The 22,878-nt window shown below is 43.9% G+C and overlaps 1 protein-coding gene across 1 annotated transcript in view; it reads right to left on the minus strand.

The window, feature by feature from the left end:
* Nucleotides 1–22,878, minus strand: part of large1 (LARGE xylosyl- and glucuronyltransferase 1) — a 527,618-nt gene that overhangs the window by 83,500 nt on the left and 421,240 nt on the right. The window contains exon 10 of the mRNA XM_060840013.1: nucleotides 12,480–12,605. Within this exon, the coding sequence (XP_060695996.1) occupies nucleotides 12,480–12,605 (126 nt within the window). The remainder of the gene's footprint in view (nucleotides 1–12,479; nucleotides 12,606–22,878) is intronic.

Raw genomic sequence — 22,878 nt, forward strand, 5'->3', positions numbered from 1 at the left:
TATTTTCCTGACTTATCCTGATTAATGGCATGAGGGAAGTCCTAACATGTGGTACATTTGCTGCCAGAGATTCAAACAATGGAACTGCATATTTAAAACCTGAACTGAGCTACAAGATAAATTTGCATACATACCTTAGTTTCCAAGATAGACTCAGGTAAATGGCTGTCTATGTTCTTAGAGAGGTTCAGTCTAAGAGTTCATTTGATTGAACTTTACATGATGATGACGCAGATAGATTACATCTGTGCTGACAATGTTTTTTTTCCCAAACAGTTTACAGGGGACCACGGATGACAAACTTAAGTTATGTAAAAACAGAGCTAGATTTGATGTTGGGTTTGTTTATTTACTTTGATTTATTTTTACCAAGATACAGTGAAAAGTGTTGTTTTACATGTTACACCGGTAGGATGGGATGCTCCTCAGAGGGTAAGGCCGAATGGTCTCTTTCTGCACTGAGGGATGCTATGAAATGTTAACATCAACAATCAATTCGTCTTTCCTCAGAGGCCCCTTTTCTTGTGACTGAAAAGAGTTTATAAATCAGACATCACCACTCCAGCCGTTTTCTCTCCACCATCTTTAAAGCACACAATCTAATTTATGACTATCTATTGAGGGCACTCTGACAAACATCAGCTGAATTGGGTTCAGAGACTTTACATTCTGTCAGGACTCTCGCTGAAATTACAGAGCTTGCTGTCCTTGGGGAGAAATATGCGTTAAATCATCAGATTTACACAGCATCTCTCATACAATTAGGCACAAAATATTGCAAGTAAAATGAAGGTGACTTGGAATCATATTCCATTGGCACAGAAAGAGATTGCGAGCCCATTGCACTGGTGTCACCTTTCTGAAAAGGCCTTCCAATTATTCACTGCCCTAATCTTTCCCCATAGCCCTGTGATCTCTCTCTTTTCAAATATATATCCAATTTCCCTTTGAAACCTCCCCTTTGAAAGGTCATAACAACTCTCAATTTAAAAAAAAACTCTTCTCAATCGCACTTTTGAGTTCTTGGTCTGAACATGCAAGATACTCCTTGCAACTGGGCAAGACCAATGAGCATTGCAAATAGCTAACAAGGGGCTACTTGACCTCAGCAACCATCACCACCAGCTACCAAAGCCTGATCCTGTCTTCTCCTTGAGATCAATAGGCATCAAGAAAAATGATGCCAATGAATAAATTGCACCCACTGCCGCTTTGGCTTCGAAGTTGAAGGAGAAAAAGAAAAAGACTAAACATATGTGGAGAACGTGGACTGCAGCACGTGGACTCCGACAAGCCTGAACACTGCCTATGTTCCGGCACCATCTTGTCCTAGGAGAAAGTGAGGACTGCAGATGCTGGAGTATCAGAGACCAGATGTGTGGTGCTGGAAAAGCACAGCAGGTCAGGCAGCATCTGAGGAGCAGGAGAGTTAACATTTCGAGCATAAGCCCTTCAGCAGAAATGTTTCACCAGATCCTATCACAGTTGTAACTTCTCTCTGAACCACTAGTTCTGTTCCTCACAGCGCTGCTGCAGGTGCTGCCTGACCTGCTGCATATCTCCAGTATTTTTTTTTCCTTTTCATGTGATGCAGGTATCGCTGACTGGGCCAGCATTTATTGCCCATCGCTGAATGCCATGGAGGAGGTGGCGATGAGCTGACTTCTTGAACAGACGCTGTCCTTTTTCTGTGTTTTATTCAGAATTTTCTGCATGTCTAGGATTTTACTTTTGTATTCCCTTACTTATCCTGATTAACGGCATGAGGGAAGTCTTGGTATCCTGGACCAAGGCAGAGGTTACTGCAAAATTCAAACTCCTCAAGGTGAAACCGTCTGACTTGCCCCAAACTGGAGGGTGAACCAAGACATTCTGATCTGTAGTGCTTAAGTGTGACACCAAGTCTGCACGGTCTCTTACAGCTCTACTGAGTTGGCAAAGTCAAGTGTTATGTTTTAGCTTTAGTTCTGCAAAACACAATTTCTACTGTCCCAGATGTCTTCTGATGATCAAGGTATGAGAAAGTGACTCCTCCATGTTTAAAACAAGAGGCACCTGCCTCAATGGGAAATGTCGAGATCTTTTGGAGATAGTCAGAAGTGACAAAGCTCACCAGATATTCAAAAACAAGGCAAGAGCTTGCATTTACTGAGTGCCCTACCACTCTCTCAGATTGTTCCAAAGTGCTTTCTGTCAAGTGGATCACCTTTGAAATGTGATCACTGTTGTTTTGGAAGCAAATATGGCAGGGTGGGACAAGTAGCAGATAAGATTATTAGATTCTCAGGGGACCATCCTGGAGAACTTCCTAAACTAACTTTCTCACACCCCTCACCTTCAAGACAGGCTGAAACGCATCTCATCCGACAATGTAGCTAGGTGTGTGGACTTGAGCAATCGGTTTACGATTAGGTGCTGAAGGCTCATCCTCAAGCTTGAATTCAAACTGAACTGAATTCAAAAGCTTCTGACTCACTGCTGAGAGTGTGATCCCCATAAAGTGCACGGTTTTCATTGGGCAAATCAATATATGCACAAATTGGATCCAGTAAAACACATGCTGGCACTGCAACGTTTGTCTTATTTATAAAGTAACCGACAGCTATACCCATCAATTCCTTAATATTTAATTGCAGTACATTTTAAACAAGATAGATTTCCTTAGTTGTTTTCTCAACCTCACACCTATTAGCTGCCTGAATGGTTCCTGTTTAGGGGTGAGCCTCTGATTCCCAATGTTAAATTTTACGATGATGTAAACCAAAGGGAAAACAATAGAGGCCCCAGCCTGCTCTATTGGAGTGAACTGTTATTTCCATATTGCTAGACATGTTACTTCTCCATTATCTAAGATCTTGTAACAAAAGAAGCTGTACCTAGGTACTTTTGCATCTAAGTCAGTGCTGTAAGTGGCGATATATAAAGTTTTCACTATATTCATTGAGTACATGTGACAGTAAAGGCTATGCTATTCTTCTATTTTATTCCTTGTTGTTTGGAATGGGTCACTGGCTGGCATCCTGTGCCCAACATGGAGGTCAGGAAGGTATTTAATTTGACTGGGTGATGCACACTCTAACTATGCCCCTTCCCATCTGCACCAGGATTAAGTCTGGGTGCCACGGCCCACCGGTTCTTGCTCTGCTACACATTGAGGTCTTGAGACAGACTGACCCAGCTAAGAGTGGGCTTACACCCATGCAGTGTCAACTGAGATGTCAACAGACAGCAAGCAAGTGCAACACTCCAAGGCAACCCTACTAACTTTGGTGATTCTCATTTCTCTCTGCAAATATTCTGAACAGAGTCATTATCCCTGTCAGGCTGGGATGCGGAGGGCTGCTGATTTCATCTTGGGCCCCTATTAACATGTAACTTCCATTTCCCATCCAGCACTATCTGAATAGCGATCTATGCTAGCCAGTTCTGGGATGAACCACAAACAGGAGGTTGCAACTTTAGATACAGTTTCTAGGAATCGGGCACCTACAAAGGTTCACACTATGGAGGTGGGAAGCCTGAAATTGGAATGGCTCAGGGGAGGCTGATGCTGGGCTGGGAGACTCAAGGTGAAGCCTGTGAGCTGGAGCGCATGGTAGCAAGGTTCGAAGGGGTAGCGGCCCTTGGCCAAAACAAATGCTGAAAAAGACAATAGACAATAGCCATTCTGCCCTTCGAGCCAGCACCACCATTCATTATGATCATGGCTGATCATCCTCAATCAGTATCCATCTGTGCAGTGACCCCCAAATTTGCAGCACTCCCTATCTCTGCAGTGTCCACCAAATTCCAATAGCTCCCATCCCTGCAATGACCCCCAACTTCCCAGAGGACCAACATATTCCAGTTCTCCCAAAGTCTGCATTGACTCCCAATTCTCAACAGTTCCTAGCTTTGCAGTGACCTCTGAAATTCCCAGCACTCCTCATTTCTGCAGGAACCCCTGTTTCCCCTGGGGTTCCCATCTCTGCAGTTAGTCCTGCCTTATCCCCATAACCCTTGATTCCACTCTCCTTAAGAGCTCTATCCAACTCTTTCTTAAAAGTTTCCAGAGACCTGGCCTCCACAGCCTTCTGGGGCAGAGCATTCCATACACCCACCACTCTCTGGTGAAGAAATTTCTCCTCAACTCTGTTCACAGTGGCCTACCCCTTATTTTTAAACTGTGTCCTCTGGTTCGGGATTCACCCATCAGCAGAAACTTGCTTCCTGCCTCCAGAGTGTCCAATCCTTTAATAATCTTATACATCTCAATCAGATCCCCCCTCAGCCTTCTAAACTCAGGGGTATACAAGCCCAGTTGCTCCAATCTTTCAGCGTAAGATAGTCCCGCCATTCCAGGAATTGACCTCGTGAACCTACGCTGCACTCCTTCAATAGCCAGAATGTCTTTCCTCAAATTTGGAGATCAAAACGGCGCACAATATTCCAGGTGCGGTCTCACCAGGGCCCTGTACAGCTGCAGAAGAACCTCTTTGCTTCTATACTCAATTGCTCTTGTTATGAAGGTCATCATGCTATTAGCTTTCTTCACTGCCTGCTGTAGCTGCATGCTTGCTTTCATTGATCTATATCTCTCCCTTTACATTCCCGGCTGGCACTGCTGACCACTGGGCAAGCTACACAACAGCAACTCCTCTAAAACGAGGTTCCAAAGGGCGTTGTAGGTGCCTGTTTTAAATATGTTAGTCAGGTGACCCACCTTTCCATTCAGACACCTTGACATCCACCATTGTCAAAATGGCGGTGGATTCTTGCATTGCTTGTTGACCATATTTAAACATTCAACATCAACTGCCCTCACCCCTTCATCAGCATTGAGGACGGACTGTACACACGCTGTACAAAGAAAAACAAAACAGCTCCCCCCCACCCTCACCGCTTCTGTTTCTGCTCACTCCCAGAGAATGTTCTAGCTTCTAAATGACAGTTTTAAGGATTTCCAATAACCCAGCCCTGCAGGACTATTACAATGGTTCAGAAATGGGTAGGACAGACTAAAGCAGCAGGACAGCAGATGAGACTGAGATGAGATAGACCCATCACAGCCAGGTCCGCAATGTAGTCAGGTTATCACTGGAGGTGCTCCACATTGGGAAATCCGATCCCTGCACTGATCCCCAAATTCCCAGAGTTCCCCTCACTGCAGTGATCCCAAATTTCCAGCACCCCATCCCTGCAGTGACCCCCAAATTCCCAGCACCCCCCATCCTTGCAGTGACCTCTAAATTCCCAGCACTCCCCTCCCTGCAGTGACCCCCAAATTCCCAGCACTCCCTAACCCTGCAGTGACTCCAAAATTCCCAGCACTCCCCATCCTTGCAGTGAACCCCAAATTCCCAGAGCTTCCCATCTTAGCAGTGACCCCCAACTTCCCAGCACTCCCCATCCCGCAGTGAACCCCAAATTCCCAGAGCTCCCCATCTCAGCAATGACCCCCAAATTCCCAGCACCCCATCCCTGTAGTGACCCCCAAAGTCCCAGCACTCCCAATCTCCGCAGTGACCCCAAATTCCCAGCACTCCTCATCTGTGCAGTGACCTCAAAGTCCCAGCACTCCCCATCTGTGCAGTGATCCCAAATTCCCAGCACTCCCCTCCCTGCAATGCCCCCCAAATTCCCAGGACCCCATTTCTGCAATGACCCCCAAATTCCCAGCATTCCCTAACCCCGCAGTGACCCCCAAATTCCCAGCACTCCCCTCCCTGCAGTGGCCCCCAAATTCCCAGCACCCCATCCCTGCAATGACCCCCAAATTCCCAGAACTCCCCATTCCTGCAGTGACCCCCAAATTCCCATGATTCCCCATCCCTGCAGTGACCCCCAAATTCCCAGAGCTCCCCATCCCTGCAGTGAGTCCCAAATTCCCAGCACGCCCTTCTCTGCAGTGACCCCCAAATTCCTAACACTCCCCATCCCTGCAGTGATTCCCAAAGTCCCAGCCCTCCCCATCCCAGCAGTGATCCCCAAAGTCCCAGCACTCCCCATCCCGGCAGTGATCCCCAAATTCCCAGAACTTCCCATACCTGCTGCGAACCCCAAATTCCCAGAGCTCCTCATCTCAGCAGTGATCCCCAAATTCCCAGCACCCCATCCCTGCAGTGACCCCCAAATTCCAAACATTCCCCATCCCAGCAGTGACCCCCAAAGTCCCAGCACTCCCCATCTGTGCAGTGATCCCAAATTCCCAGCACTCCCCATCTCTGCAGTGATCCCAAATTTCCCAGCACTCCCTGTCTGTGCAGTGACCCCAAATTCCAATAGCTCCCCATCTCTGCAGTGATCCCAAATTCCCAGCACTCCCCATCTCTGCAGTGACCCCAAATTCCCATAGCTCCTCATCTCTGCAGTGAGCCCCAAATTTCCAGCACTCCCTATCTCTGCAGTGTCCACCAAATTCCAATAGCTCTCATCCCTGCAATAATCCCCAACTTCCCAGAGGACCAACATATTCCAGTTCTCCCCAAGTCTGCATTGACTCCCAATTCTCAACAGTTCCTAGCTTTGCAGTGACCTCTGAAATTCCCAGCACTCCTCATTTCTGCAGGAACCCCTGTTTCCCCTGGGGTTCCCATCTCTGCAGTTAGTCCTGGCTCCATTGTGACCACAATGGTCCTCACCTCTGTAGTAGTCAATACTGGCACCCTTGGCTTGCAAAATCATCTCAAGGTGTAACCCTACTGGAACTGCCCTCGCTTATGCCCCAAGACAAGAAGAAAACTCAAGTTTAATAGGCAGGAGATAGAACACAACCTCAATTAGTCACAGTGTGGAAGGCTATTTGTTATTTTTAAAGTCAAGATCAGCTACAGCTCAACTGCAATTAAATGACACAATCTTATTTTTCAAATTAAAAATGTCTTCTCCCAACAGCAGTCCAGTACCTCTGGCCTCTGACCCAGCCCAAGTGTGGAATATGTTTTCAAGTGTGTGGTGCCTGATCTAGACAGCATCGCTGTAGGTAATCGTGTATGAATTGGTTTTGCATATGTACCTTTGTTCCTCAGTTTATTGTTAAGAAACAAGATTAATGAGGCCAAGACTTGACACTACTGGCAATTCTGTTTGTTATTCAAGATGTTATTAATTATAAATATGCAATAGTAATACACATTCAGAACTCTACATTGAAAACTGCACTCCCTAGGGAGACCGCCTTGTTCATTCAGTGCTGAGTTTCTTTTCTCATTCAGTGATGGGATGTGTGTCATGGCAGGTATTTATTGCCCATGCCTGCTTTCTCTTGAGAAGTGAGCTGCTTCCTTCAACCATTGCAGTTCATATTGGTGTGAGGACACACACAGTGCTGTTAAGTAGGGCATTCCAGGAATATGATCCAGTGACACTGAAAGAACAACAGTGTGTGGTCAAGTCAAGATGATGCGAGACTAAGAGGGATACTCTTAAGTGGTGGTGACTGTACTCTTAGGGCATCTAAGTGGCTCATGCCACAGGTTTGGAAGAGGCATTGGAAACTTCCTGCAATACCTCCACATGCAGCAATGATGAAAGGAGTGAATGCGAAAGAAAGTGGATGGTGTGACTATCATAAGATAATCAGGAAGCCTGATGAACAGCTTAAGGTCAAAATGTCAACTCTCCTGCTCCTTAGATGCTGCCTGACCAGCTCTGCTTTTCCAAAACTACACCTTTTGTCTCTGATCTCCAGCATCTGCAGTTCTCACTCTCTTTCCCTTAACTCTTGACGGTGTCTTGATAAAAAAAATATGTAAACTGGACCTTGAATATACTCATTGACACTGCGCTCCATAGTAGTGAAGTTCTGACTCATGACCCTCTGGAGGAAAGAAGTCCCCATTATCTCTGGTGCAATCAGAAGACTTCGTATTAAACTGTGTCCCCTGGTTCTGATTTTTCCCATAGACAAAAGTCCTCGACACATTGACACTGTTAAAATCCCTCAGAATCTTCTGTTTCAATAAGACCACCTCTCATTCTTCCAAATGCTAATGGGTGTAGGCCCAATCTCCTCACAAAATATTCTTCTTCCCAGGAATTAGCCTAATGAACCTTCTCTGAACGCCTCCTAATATTCATTAATCCTTCCTTAAGTAAAGAGACCAAAGCTGTTTGCAGGACTCTCACTGCAGTCTTCCTGTGCCGCACCGTTACAACAATACCGTCCTAATTTAATATGCAATCCTCCTATGCAATCGAGACCAACATTCCACTTCCCTCTGAATTACTAGCTGACTGTTCTGATTTGTGTACAAGGACACCCAGATCCCTCCTGTACCACAACATTTTATACTCTCTCTCCCTCCAAATAATATTCCGCTCTTCTGTTCTTAGACCCAATGTGCAACTTCACCATGTCCCACACCATCCTTCATCTGCTAAATCCTTTGCCACTCATTTAATCTATCAATCTATCAGACTCTTTGTGCCCTCCTCTCAAATTGCTATCAAACCCACCTTTGCATCATCAGCAAATCTGGTCACAGTATACCTGTCTTTTCATTCATATAGATTTTAACTAGTAACGAACCAGCCTAGGTCACTGTGATACTCGACTAGTTACAGTTTTCCAACTTGAAAGCAATGCATTGATCCTGATTTTCCGCTTTCTGTCATTTAGCCGATCCACGACCCATGCCAATATATCTCTCCCTCAATCATGAGTTCTTGTTTTGTGCAGTAAGCTTGCACATGACCTCTAAATGAATGTCTTTTGAGAATTCCAATATACAATGTCTCCTGGCTCCACATCAACAGATTGCTTTGATCTGGATGTAGTCATACATGGTAAGCGTAGTTGGAAATGTACTTCAGCAGAGATTTGAGGAGTGTTCATCATATTCCTGACTTGAGCCTTATAGATGGTAGACAGCATTTTGGAGGCTGGTGGTCAGCCAGTGAGTTACTTGCAATTGATAGAGCACCTAGAAGCATGGCATTCCAACCAGAACTCTATCAACAAACACATCGAGTTAGACCCCATCTACCAACCCCCTGAGAAAAGGAATAGGAAGTGACTTCACCACAGGAAATAACATCAGCAACCCAAAGAAAGCAGGAATTATCAGAGTGCTTCACCTGAGGCCCACTGAAGATGTTACCTAGTAGGGTGACAAAAAGTCTGGAAATGAACCTTCCAGCTCAGCGAGCAAACCTACATCCAGAAAACTATCTTTGGTTTGAACAGAGTAGCTAGAGAGCAACTGTTCCATTTGGCAGCTGGGTTGTCAACCAGAGAAAACGGATTAACCAGGAACTGGCAAAAGAAACAGGTGCTTTACTTTTACATGTAAGTGGTTACAGAGATGACTGGCTGAATGGCTCCCTTCTAAAGTGCTGCAACCACTCTTTGATATTATGATCCAGTGAATACCCCTCCCAACTGGAATGCAGTGCACATCAGACAAGATTTCAATTAGAACATCCTCCAGCATTAAGTATTCCCACAATGATTACCATGGAAACTAGCGTGTCAATGAACAGTCGGCCGTAGCTCAATGATAGCGCACTTGTCTGGAAGCAATTGGATCTGGGACTCAAACCTTACCGCAAGGCTTGAGTACAAAAATACAAGGACTTATGGCATGGTGACAGTGTCTATATCTCTGGGTCAGAAGGTCTGGATTCAAGTACACCTCAGGATGTGATGGGGTGGGGTGGGGGTGAGGGTGGGGATGGGGGGAGTGCTGTGGATGTTGTCATGATGTGCTCAAATCAGTTGATTTTTTTTAGTAAAAAAGCAGCTTTCTGAAGAAGAGAAAGGGCATTGTGCACTACATTCTACAGCCTCCAAATCGCACCAAATCTCTTCATTGTGTCGAGTGAATTCATTTAAGTCATTGCTACAATTCATAAACCGTTTGATCCAGGAATGCACAGTGAACTAACTGACCAACTATACTTCTTTTTAAATGGGCGTGTGTTCTGGTCAAAATGTGTTCCGCAATCAATTTCGTGAAGATAGATTATCTGGATAACCCAGTCATTGTCTTGTTCAGGCAAGGCTTCTCTGAGTGTAACTAGGCTGCAACATTCCCACACTACAGCAGTGACCACACTTCATCAGCTGTGCCACATGCTGAAATACATGATAATGTGACAAGTCTCTGAAGCAAATTCAATATTTTAAGATGCAGGGAATATTCCCTGAGGAGATGAGGGGGGGTGGGGGGGAGAGGTGGGAGAAAGAAAATCAACACTATTGAACTAAAGTATAGTTTGGAAAAGTTGACAAATGCACATGGCTCATTGAAAGATACTATTTATAATGAGTGCCCAAGTTTATTTCTCTAATTTGGAATGACAAACAAACAGTTAGGATGTGAGGAGTGACACTTCCAGGACAGTAAAGAGAAAACAAAATAATGATTCTTAGGTCACACAGACACAAATATGATAGTGTGTGTACCATTAAGGATAAGTATTGCTGTTAAAGTTCTTTAAACTCCCTTGATGATGTCATTTCCACCTAATATTGTTCATTAAAAGTTCCATTATTGAAGAAAAAGAAGATATTAATCTCCCTTTTGAAATTGTCAGCTGCTTATTAGCAGGCGACGCACACGCTTTACAAAATGTTAATGTGCTTCAAAGAGAACAGAGAAGGACTATCGAAATTAGCTGCCATTATTATTTATGAGATTGTAAAAATGTCCCATTACATATTCACAAGGCAGTCGTGTGGCTTCAGTTATTGGCAGCCAGGCAGCATTTTAGCTCTGTAATGTTGCTGAAATCGGCTGCTGTCCAATGACATAGTTCCAGCTCCAGCTCCAGCTCTCGGATCACAGCTCTGCTTGTAGCTGGTCAACGAAGGAACTGAATGCACAGCTCCCTACTAAAGTCTGCATTCCATTCAGTGTTTGAACCCGAACGGTGACCTTTCGAAATGCACTGTCTGAAAGGGGAAGGGGTGTGGTGGAAGATTGGAAATTGATCCGACTTCCAAAGGGAAATGCATAAATCCTTGAAGAGGAGAAAACTGCAGTGCTAAGGGTAAAAGGCAGGCGAGTGGAGTAACTTGGACAGGTCTTTCAGATGGGCTGAATGGCCTCCTTTTACTCTGCATGATGCAGTGATGGTTTCAAGACTATCTGATCTCAGTGTGTGTCTATCGACTGACAGATAACTGCCAAACTGATGGTCTGGAGAATGATTTCTAGCTTCCATACTGGTTTAGAATGGACATTTTGTTTACTTTCTAATAAGGTGAAGCAAAATGAGACATTCGAGTGTGGAAGGAGGAGTAAGGACTTGGTCCTCCCATTTGCATACATATTTTTCTTTTACCTGGTTGTTCTTCATATCGTTATCTTCAGTCAGAGTTAACCTTTACTCCTCTATTAACACCTATTTTGGGCCAATGCTTTGGCCCTTCTCATTATCATCCCATTTACCATTTATTCCATGGTCCCAAATCTTCGTCAACCTCTAACCTTTCCCTGGCGTTCTCCTCAGCTCCACTTGTCTCTCCCTGTTTGGCAACAGCATCAAACCCATTGTGTTTCCATCTCCCTTCAGTTCTGAAGGTGAGTCATAGTGGAGTTGAGACAGTTATGCTATTTCCCTCTCCCCATATGGGCTTCTGAACCTGCTGTGTTTATCTTGAGCTTCCTGGTTTTTTTATTTACGAACTTGGTATTATTCCGCAATGGCCAATCTGACTGCAGCAGAGCAGTATGGGAAATGGTACAGCGCTTATCACCATTGTCTATTGGAGCAACATTGACCACAGGAAACCATGACGTGAAGATCGCCAGTGTTGGACTGGGATGGACAAAGTCAGAAGTCACACAACACCAGGTGATTGTCGAACAGGTTCAAGCACTGTTCCTTCATCAGGTGAAATGTAGAGAGGCGCACGGGCACAGAATTTATAGGAGAGATAATGGCAAGATAAGTCCAGGTAATTAAGAGTATCAACAGATAGGTACAAATAGTGACAAGTTGAGTGTCAACAGGCTGAATAACAAGTGAAGGGATGACTTATGGCCCGATTAATGAAGGCAGAGAAATAATTGCAAATAATCAAAAGTAAGATGGTGCTCGAGCCAAACCAATTGGCTGGAATATCATGAGTAGGCATTAGAGTCGCCTGACAAGGGTTGAACAAATGTAACACAGGAAAACTATGCAGGGATCCCTAAAGAAACTGGTGGCTTTTGGGTTGTGTCACTGCAGCAGTGGATGACCTGAGGCTCTAACAAGTAAAATACCTAGAGGTATCGCAAAGCAGTTGTACCAATGAACTATCAACAGGTGGTGTTATCTTAGCTGATGCATAACTCTGGAAGCTACCTGGTAAAAGTAGGTTAAACTTAACCAAGATCCCTGTTGTTCCATTGGCATAAAGAAATGAGGCAAAGCATTCCATTATAAGCTTCAAGTACAAAAGCTATTGCATTTACTCAGCTGTTATTGAGCTACCTCTAGCATTGTACAGCATGGAAGAGTCCCACTGCATCTTGCTAACTATGACCCTCACCAGAAACAAGTCTTACCTTGAGGTCTGACACATCCTTGTAGCACTGCTCGGAGCGCGTGTGATCTGACAGCTGAACATTCCAGAAACACGGAAGCTGGTACACTAGGATAGGATTCTGCTTAATGACGGCATTAAAGATATCCTGCATGGGTGTGGGAAAGAGAAAGGAGGAATACAAAATTAGTAAGGTAAGAGGGGTGGAGAGGAGGAGCAAATATACCAAAGGTTTGAGTAATGATTCGTCTTCATGTTGTAAATGCATGATATATTAAGCCAAGAATCTAATGCCTTTAGAACTAGCCATGATTACCTTGTCTATATTACATCATGAATAGCTAGAATGCACAATTGTGTTAAGATTAGATTAGATTACTTACAGTGTGGAAACAGGCCCTTCGGCCCAACAAGTCCACACTGACCCGCCGAAGCGCAACCCACCCATACCCCTACATTTACCCCTTACCTAACACTACGGGCAATTTAACATGGCCAATTCACCTGACCCGCACATCTTTGGACTGTGGGAGGAAACCGGAGCACCTGGAGGAAACCCACGCAGACACGGGGAGAATGTACAAACTCCACACAGTCAGTCGCCTGAGTCGGGAAATGAACCCGCGTCTCAGGCGCTGTGAAGCAGCAGTGCTAACCACTGTGCCACCGTGCCGCCCAAGGACTGCATCAAGATTTCTAACAGAAATGTAAACACAGTAAATAAGTCAAACTTGTTTGAGTGGCATCGACTGATATCTTAAGTAGACAGACAGGAGGCTGGAAGAACACAGCAAGCCAGGCAGCATCAAGAGGAGGAGAAGAAGTCAACGTTTTGGTTATACCCTTCTTCAGGGAGGTTATACCCGAAACGTTGACTTCTGCACCTCCTGATGCTGCCTGGCTTGCTGTGTTCTTCCAGCCTCCTGCCTGTCTACTTTGGTTTTAAGATCTGTAGGTTTTTTTTGCCATCGGACTGATACCTTGCCAGTCTTAATACAAGTGAAGTAAGAGCTGGTGTAAGTAGTTTATTGTGGTGACCTTTGGGCTGCTGACCCTGGCTGAAGGTATTTTTGGTGGCTTTATCACATAACCAATTTCACATCCGACCAGCTCACTCCTCACCCTTGCTGCTGACCTTCCAACATGGATATCCATTCACTGTATAATCGTAAAGCAAACAGGCTCTATAAAATGGATTGTTCCTGCCTGTCAAATTACCTTTACACCTCCTTGCCCGTATCACTTTAACCAATAAAGCGTTGAGGTGCCTGTGTGGAATGGGTTGCCAGAGGAAGTGGTGCAGGCTAGTACAGTTGGATCATTTAAAAGGCATCTGGATGGGTATATGAATAGGAAGAGTTTGGAGGGATATGGGCCGGGTGGTGGCAAATGGGACTAGACTGGTTTGGGATATCTGGTCGGTCTGGATGAGTTGGACCAAAGTGTCTGTTTCCATGCTGTACATCTCTATAACTCTACATAAGAAATTGGAGATGCAAAACAACTTTTTCTAAAATAAATTTATGGTGCTTTTTCTCCCTTGTAACCGAACTTTGCATTGCTGATCATTCTAGGACAATCTTGAATTGTTAACATCACAAGGCATCCAGACCAAAAATCGCATCTCACTGGTCAGAATAACCAAGTTGGAGAGGTTTTTATTCTACAAGAACATTTTGTTTTAATTCATTTGTGGTCTATGGTTGTCATTGGCTGGCCAGCATTGATAGCTCATCCCTACTTGCCCTTGAGAAGATGGTGGTGAACTGCCTTCTTGAACCGCTGCAGTCCACTTGCTGTGGGTTGACCCACAATGCCATTGGGGGAGATCTCCAGGATTTAGATGGAAATGATTGTGAGTTTGGAAGATGCTGTCTGAGGATCTTTAATGATTTTGATGAATTGAGGATCTTTAGTGTATCGTCAATTTGTATCCTGTACTTATAAAGAACAGTATTAATGAGTTCTAGGGATGTTAGGATTAGGGAAAGCACATTAGGGCCAACAAGTCCTCATGGTGACCTCCCCTGCTCCTTGTTATTGTAAATAAATAGTGACTGTGTTCTCCAAATAGAACTAATGCTTGGGGATCTTGGCATCTCCATTTTTCAACAGCATGGCACCACACCAAGACAGGAACATCTCTTGCATCACTGACTTCCTCCATTCTCCAAAACATTTTCAAATTTCTACTCTAGGAACCTTCTGTGCAAATAAAAACTCCATCGGATCTTCTTCCTTATATCTAACTTGTAAACCAGTAGGCTATGCTCCCTAGTATCATTTTTGCAATATCTTTCCCAGTCTGCATTAGTAACTGCAATCCAGTCACCTCAAAAGCTTTTTGAGTGGAGCAGAATGGAAGATCAAGAAAGGGAGACAGGAACATTTCTGGGGAATGATAAGTATGTGCAGAATGCTGCTTCTTCTTTTTATCTGTTAACGAGGAGCTCTGCATTTTTGAGAGGAGATTCTAATCAGGGGAATACAATGTTCTGGCAGCAGAGAAGGTACACAAAGAGCTGGAATCTTCACTGGATTCCCTCAGAATCTGCTGCACTGGGGATTCCACAGTCTCTTGATGCACAATTCCCATCTACCCTGCAGAAACAACTATCTGTCATTGGGAAATTCACTCCAGAGAGAAACAGAGCAAACATTTCCTTAGCACTTCATTGCCTTTTCAGAAAGAGCATTATGAACCACAATCTTCAGATGTGCAGTTGCATGTAGTTTAAAAAAAATATAGACAGGGCCAATTTCCAAAGCAATTTCTTTCACAGTGAACTCGCTGACACCCATTTCTCTTGCTTGAAGGTCAATGACACATTTCCTGTGATTAGTTAACTAGAACTATCCAGAAGAGTTGCTCTGTCCTACAGCAATACTCCAGTGAATAGTATTCTGTCCCATTGCTGGAACAGGCTGCTCATCTTCATCACTGCACCTAAGAGTTGAGTTGAGGGTGATTCAGATTTTACTACCCTGAGATATTAAAATCTCCTTTTGCTTGCTTATTCTTCTGCCCACTGTAAATTCCTGCCACACAGGCACCCAAGTTACTTAGGTTCTCCTGCTGCAAATGTGTTGCTGGTCAAAGCACAGCAGGCCAGGCAGCATCTCAGGAATAGAGAATTCGACGTTTCGAGCATAAGCCCTTCATCAGGAATCTGTTTCTCTCTGGAGTGAATTTCCCAATGACAGATAGTTGTTTCTGCAGGGTAGATGGGAATTGTGCATCAAGAGACTGTGGAATCCCCAGTGCAGCAGATTCTGAGGGAATCCAGTGAAGATTCCAGCTCTTTGTGTACCTTCTCTGCTGCCAGAACATTGTATTCCCCTGATTAGAATCTCCTCTCAAAAATGCAGAGCTCCTCGTTAACAGATAAAAAGAAGAAGCAGCATTCTCTATTCCTGAGATGCTGCCTGGCCTGCTGTGCTTTGACCAGCAACACATTTGCAGCTGTGATCTCCAGCATCTGCAGACCTCATTTTTTACTTAGGTTCTCCTGCATACAACTGTACTATTCCTTTAGCTTCAGGATCTTGACCTGAAACATTAACTCTGTTTCCCTCTGCTAGTGCTGCCAGACCTGCTGAGTATTTTCAGCAGTTTGTTTTTATTTCGGACTTCTATCATCTGCAACATTTTGCTTTTGTATTATTTCTTCTGTTACTATTTAGAGTCAGAGAGCTGTACAGCATGGAAACAAACCAACTCGTCCATGCTGACCAGATATTCTAATCTAATCTAGTTCCATTTGCCAGCCCTTGGCCCATATCCCTCTAAACCCTTCCTATTCAAATAGCCATCCAGATGCCTTTTAAATGTTGTAATTGTAGCAGTCTCCACCACTTCCTCTGGCAGCTCATTCCATACACACACCATCCTCTGCGTGAAAAAGTTGCCCCTTAGGTCCCTTTTAAAACTTTCCTCTCTCACCTTAAACCTATGCCCCTCTAGTTTTGGACTCCTCCAACTCAGGGAAAAGACCTTGTCTATTCACCCTATCCATGCCCTTCATGATTCTACACAGCTCTGTAATGCCACCCTTCAGCCTCCAATGCTCCAGGGAAAATGGCCCCAGCCGATTCAGCCTCTCCTTATATCTCAAACCCTTCAACACTGGCAACATCCTTCGAAATCTTTTCTGAACCCTTTCAAGTTTCACAACATCCTCCCGATAGCAGGGAGACCAAAACTGCACACAATATTCAATACACTGATTTGGAAACAAACATGTTTAACTTAACCTTGTTCCAGGACATCCTTCAGAGACATAACTCTATTTTGAGTGAGGTGTCTCAAGAAACTCTCTCTCCATTGGTTGGGTGTGTTAATTCTTTGTCCTTACAGTGGTATGATATATTCATTTGTAATCAATATATTACCCTCAGGCAGATATCTGCATACTCACACATATGTATCACCATTTCCCTCAGGGAGATATCTGTACACTGACTGGTGTCCATACCATTTCCCTCAGGGAGGTATCTGTACACTGACAGGCATCTATCACTGTGTTTCTGACGGAGATATCTGTGCACTCACTGGCGTCCATCAATTTGTCCCTCAGGGAGATATCTTTACATTGACTGGTATCTATCACCGTGTTTCTGACAGGCATATCTGTACACTGTCTGGTGTCTATCACTGTCTCAATCAGGGAGATGTCTGTACACTGACTGGTGTCTATCACAATCTCCCTCAGGGAGATCATGGCACACAAACTGGTAACAGTCCCTCTCTGACTCTTGAACATAACTGTACGTTGACGGATGTGACAAAAAATGAAGTATTCTCGTTAAAGCTCTACTTTGCTAAGTTCAAGATGCGAGAAACTGACTTTATTCTTCTACCCAAAATGATGGCCATTGCAAAGTATGTGCTTCGTACCTTATGTCTCAGGTAACAGAATCTTCCCTTGTTATGAGTTTCAGGAATCACATATATGTACGATGTGTAGCTGATGCATGATGGCAGTCTGTAATGATGTAATGTCCTGTCTTGTGACAGCATTAAGTGTGCTTTTGGTGTGGGAGAGAGCAGAGCCAGTAAACAGGTTGAAATTTGGTTCAATAATGCACTTGGAAGAGAGGAATTGTTCAGTTACTTGGGTGTCTTTACATTTCGGTTTGAAAAGTACACAACTGATTTTGGAATGTCCTGAGGTTATGCAAAGTGTTACATTTACGCACGGTCTCCCTTTCTTTCCATTGCAAACTAGAAAGAGCTCTAGGTGTCAGGAAGTCAGGATGTCTACCTGCTTAATGGACATTTAGTTCAGAGGTCAATGTTTTCAAACCCCACCAAGGCAGTTGGTGAAATTTGAATTCAATGAATAAATTTACAGGTTAAATATTAATACTTGTGGACCATGACAACTGTGATTAATTGTAGTAAAATAAATTGGTTCACATTTCCAACAGGGAAAGAAATCAGTTATCCCTAATTCTCCACATCCATTCTGCCCGACATGTGATCCCAGACTCTCAGACATGGGGCTGACTCTGAAATGACCCAGCAAGTCTCTCAATTCAAGTGTACTTAGAGATGGACAATAAATGCCTTTTGCCTTTTTTTTAACTTAGTACAGCTGAATCAGAGCAAGGCAGTGTAGTGGCGAGATGGAGGGAAACATTTATGTTTCAGACTCTTTCATCTTACAACTATTATCTCAATCACATTGTGAACTATCTAACATGACTGTTACGAGGCACTTTTAGCGGCTTCTGTTTGCTTGAATAGGTCACCTACTTCAATCATGTCCCACAGGGCTGCGCTGTCCTGCATGACTCATTAATCCAGATCCAGACATATTAGTTGGGTCACACGAACAGGAACAGCCGGTTTGGACAAATAAATGCTTACAGAATACATTTCTCATATAACAACAGGCTGGTGCACTCCAAATCGTGCACCTCAGGGTGGCCTCAGCTTGTTGACCCTTAGCTCTGTGTAAACCCTTCAAGCTGAAATGTTTGAAACTGCCTGGAGGCTGCCTTCTGATTTCTAGAAGCATCATAGAACCCTTACAATGTGGAAGCATGACATTTGGTCCATCAAATCCACACCGACCCTTCTGGAAAAGCATCTCACCCAGATCCACCCTAACCCTGTACCCCCACGTTTCCCATGGCTATTTCACCTATCCTGCACCTTCCTGATCACTACGGGCAATTTACCATAGCCAATTCACCTGCACATCTTTGGACTGTAGGAGGAAACTGGAGCACCCGGAGGAAACCCACGCAGACTGATCAGTTTTAAACTACATGCAACTGCATATCTGAAGATTGTGGTTCATAATGCTCTTTCTAAAAAGGCAATGAAGTGCTAAGGAAATGTTTGCTCTGTTTCTCTCTGGAGTGAATTTCCCAGTGACAGATAGCTGTTTCTGCAGGGTAGATGGGGGAGAACGTGCAAACTCCACACAGACAGTTGTCTGAGGCTGGAATCGAACACGGGTCCCTTTCTCTGTGAGGCAGCAGTGCTGACCAGAGCCACCATGCAGCCCTTAATTATTGGGAGCTAAAGATGTTTTATATTTGACTGAGAGATAACAAACTTGATAATTCAGACTTGTCTTCATAAATCTCAATTACCTCGCAATGTGCAATGATTCAAGCATTTGAATTATTTTTATTATACACATGGTTCACACTATCAAGAACAAAAACTGTTTCCCTTCATGCTAATATGATTGAAAGTGCCTATGCAACTGTAAAATATCAATGTGTCTTTTACTGAATCAAGGTACATGAGCCACTAGAGGCAAGTTTCCTAGCTCTAAACAACTCAAACACTGAGATGAAACTTGTGGTACTGCATAAGAAACTGCAGTAAGAGAAACTGTAATCGGAGGTATTAGGATCTAAGTGGCTGCAACATAACCAGTTAGCAGATGGGCCGTGTTACAGACGAAGTGCTGATCATCGTGGCTTTCATTGACCCTGGAAGCAGTTTTATGATTCAAACTCATGTAATAAAAGTTCATAGAATCCCTACAATGTGGAAACAGGCCAATTAGCCCAACAAGTCCACACTGACCCTCCAAAGCTGGAATTGAACCTGGGTCTCTGGTGCTGTGAGACTGTGGTGCTGACCACGGAGCCACAGTAATACACATTGTTGGCCTTTGGATGTGGACACTGCTGGCTCAGCCAGCATTTATCAGCCATCCCTCATAGCCCAGAGAGTAGGTGGGAGTCACACACATTGCTGTGGGTCTGGAGGCACATGGAAGCCAGGCTGGCTGTGGGCGGTAGATTTTCTTCCCTAAAGGACATTAGTGACCCACATAGGTTTTTGCAATACACTATGTTTTTTTATTGAATTTAAATTTTACCATCTATCATGGCAAGACTTGAACCCATCTCCAAGGTTCTGGATGGCTAGGCCAATGATGTAACCATTATGCCAATGCCTCCCACCACACCATGATTTCAAACTGGGGCTCTTAACTTGACTTGGATCTAAATTGAGCTCCTTGACAGGCAGTGGTGACTTTATCTGAGGAGTTGCTCAGCCACAGGGGGTCATACCTCTCATCTTAAAATTATGCTCCTTCATCTTGAAATTCCCCACCCTAGAGAAAAAGATACCTGCCATTCACCTTATCTATACCCCTCGCCATTTTATAAACTCAATAAGGTCACCCCTTAACCTCCTACGCTCCATGATCTACTTCTATGTGCAACTCTCTCCCACGCCAGTGCACCTGAACTGAAAACTGCCGAAATATGTTTTCTGGGTCATGAAATTCCTCAAATTGAGTAACTTTGCTCAGTAGCCAAATTGTAGTCTTCTCACTGGATAACTTTACTTTTCTGGCTTCTATGATAAACGATATTTTTTTCCTAACATCGGTAACAAGTGGACCATCATAAAGAAAAGGGAAGTTCATTAATTACGAAAAGGGCCTGGATTAGTTCATTCAGCCCTTCAAACCTGCACTGCTATCCAATCTGGCAATGAATAATCCATCCCTCACTCCAATTAACCCATACATGTTTTCGCCCCTCAGGAATTAACATTTGGTAATCTTGGTTGTGAAAATTTTAATAAAACTCCAGCAGTCATTGCTTCTTGGAAAAGAAAATTTCAGATTTCCAATAACCCTTGTCCAAATAAAAAGTATTCTTTTATTTTACTCCTAACTTTAAGAATATTCCCAATTTGATTTTGAATCCCACCCTCCAACCCCATCACTAGCCAAGTATGAATCCTGGGTTCCTCTTTATCTTACAAAAAGACAGTCATTGGATCTCACCCCACTCTCAGCCTTATAAACATAAGGGATTATAAACAAGTATGGTCATCTCGCAATCTGGCCCCAATACGCCCTTTGTAGGTTATCCACCAATGAACACAGTTCTCCCACTGCTCTCTGACTAGGACTCCACAACTGAACTGGAACTGCCTCCATTTCGCATTCACTCTGGAGATAAACTCTAATATCCCATTAGCCACTGAGATTGCATTTTGTACCTGTGCACTAGCTTCTCGTGATTTGTAAACCTGGAGACCATGCTTATTTTCAGGACGACTGCACAGCTTCGCAATAAAAGGAACCACTTACAACTGCCACATCCTCCTCCGGTCCTACACAGACAAATCCTAAGCTGCTGACTTGACCACCATCATAAATCTGAACCCCCATGTAGCCCATCTCAGCTGTGGCTTCTCCCTGTTAAACTGACTGTGTGTGAATAAACACTGATTGTTCTATCACCCTCTTCTGCTGTGGAATGGCACAATGTTAGTGCAATTCTCCCCAAGCCTGATGGAGTGAGGTTGGGGAAGGACTCCACTTTGTATTTCACCTTCTGCTGAAGTTGCATTCACTGTAGTTTCTCAGACAGAATATAAAAGACCACACTATCTCAGCTCAGCCTAATATTTTATAGAACTATAAAGGTTGGGTCAATTGACCCAGTTAACTTTGCCATTATTTTTCCTTTCCTAATATTATCTAATCCTCTTTAATGACATTAGCATCGAATGATGTGCGATTTTAGATGACGCTTGCTGACAAGAAACTGATGGGGTTGATGCTGAGTTTACATTCTGTCAGATTTTGCTTTTCATGACAGACCAATGGAAGATTTGCATTAAATAGGACGGTTGGATGTCAATGAATGAAGTGCAATTATTTTTGTAATGGAAGAAACGTGGCAGCCCATTGGTATGCAGCAATCTCTCACAAACAGCGATGTGTTGATCAGGTAATCTGTTTTGTGAATCCAATGGAGGGATAAATATTGGCCAGGACTCCCCTGATTTTCTTTAAGATAGTGTCAAGAGACCTCTTCCATTCAGGCCTATTTGCCTGAGTGTAAGAGTTTAACATTGCATTTGAAAGATGGCATTTCTGACAGTGTAGCACACCCTCAGTACTGATCTTATGCTCAGGTCTTGGAGTGAAATTTGCACTCAGAGCCTTGTGACCCTGAGGCAGGAGAGCTACCATCTGAGGTATTTAGTGGAGAGTTTTATTAGCGTGGATTCAGCATTTCAATTTTATTTAGATTGGATTAGAGTATGGAAATGGGCCTTTCGACCCAAAAAGTCCACACAAACCCTCCAAAGAGTAACCCCCCCAGACCCATTCCCCTACCCTATATTTACCGCTGACTAATGTACCTAATACAATGGCAATTTAGCCTGGCCAATCCACCTGACCTGCACATCTTTGGCGTGTAGGAGGAAACCGGAGTGCCTGAAGTAAACCCAAGCAGACACAGGGAGAATGTGCAAAGTCCATGCAGACAGTTGCCTGAGGTGGGTATCGAACCCAGGTCCCTGGCACTGTGAGGCAGCAATGCTAACCACTGAGCCACCGTGCTGCCCCCAACTGCTGTCAGTTCCCCATTTGATAGCTCAGTGAAAATGCCCTCCTATGTCTCAATTCCTACATGACAAGTTTAATTATCAGCAAAACGGTATGCTTCTAGCTTCACCCTTCATCTTTTCTGGACATAATGGATACAAGTGAGGCTAAGTCTTCGAACAACAAGTTCAAAAATGCATCATATCTATAATAGATAATTAAACAAAAGTGTCTTGGCTTCAATTAAAGGTTCTGTCATCCTACCCCTAAAAAGGAGGCAGTTTGCTCTCACCATTGGTACTGACACATTGCCTGATGAGAGCTATCTTGCACTGGAGCTAACTTTTGGAGTTTCCTTTTGTATATCTACAGATGTCAGAGATGTACAGCATGGAAACAGATCTAACTTGTCCATGCCAACCAGACATCCTAAATTAATCTCATCCAATTTGCCAGCATTTGCCCCATATCCCTCTAAACCCTTCCTATTCATCTACCCATCCAGACACCTTTGAAATGTTGTAATTGTACCAGCCTCTACCACTTCCTCTGGCAGCTTGTTCCATACATGCAGCACCCTGTGTGTGA

This window comes from Hemiscyllium ocellatum, chromosome 19 (genome assembly GCF_020745735.1).
Source record: "Hemiscyllium ocellatum isolate sHemOce1 chromosome 19, sHemOce1.pat.X.cur, whole genome shotgun sequence".
In the NCBI taxonomy this organism is placed as follows: domain Eukaryota; kingdom Metazoa; phylum Chordata; class Chondrichthyes; order Orectolobiformes; family Hemiscylliidae; genus Hemiscyllium; species Hemiscyllium ocellatum.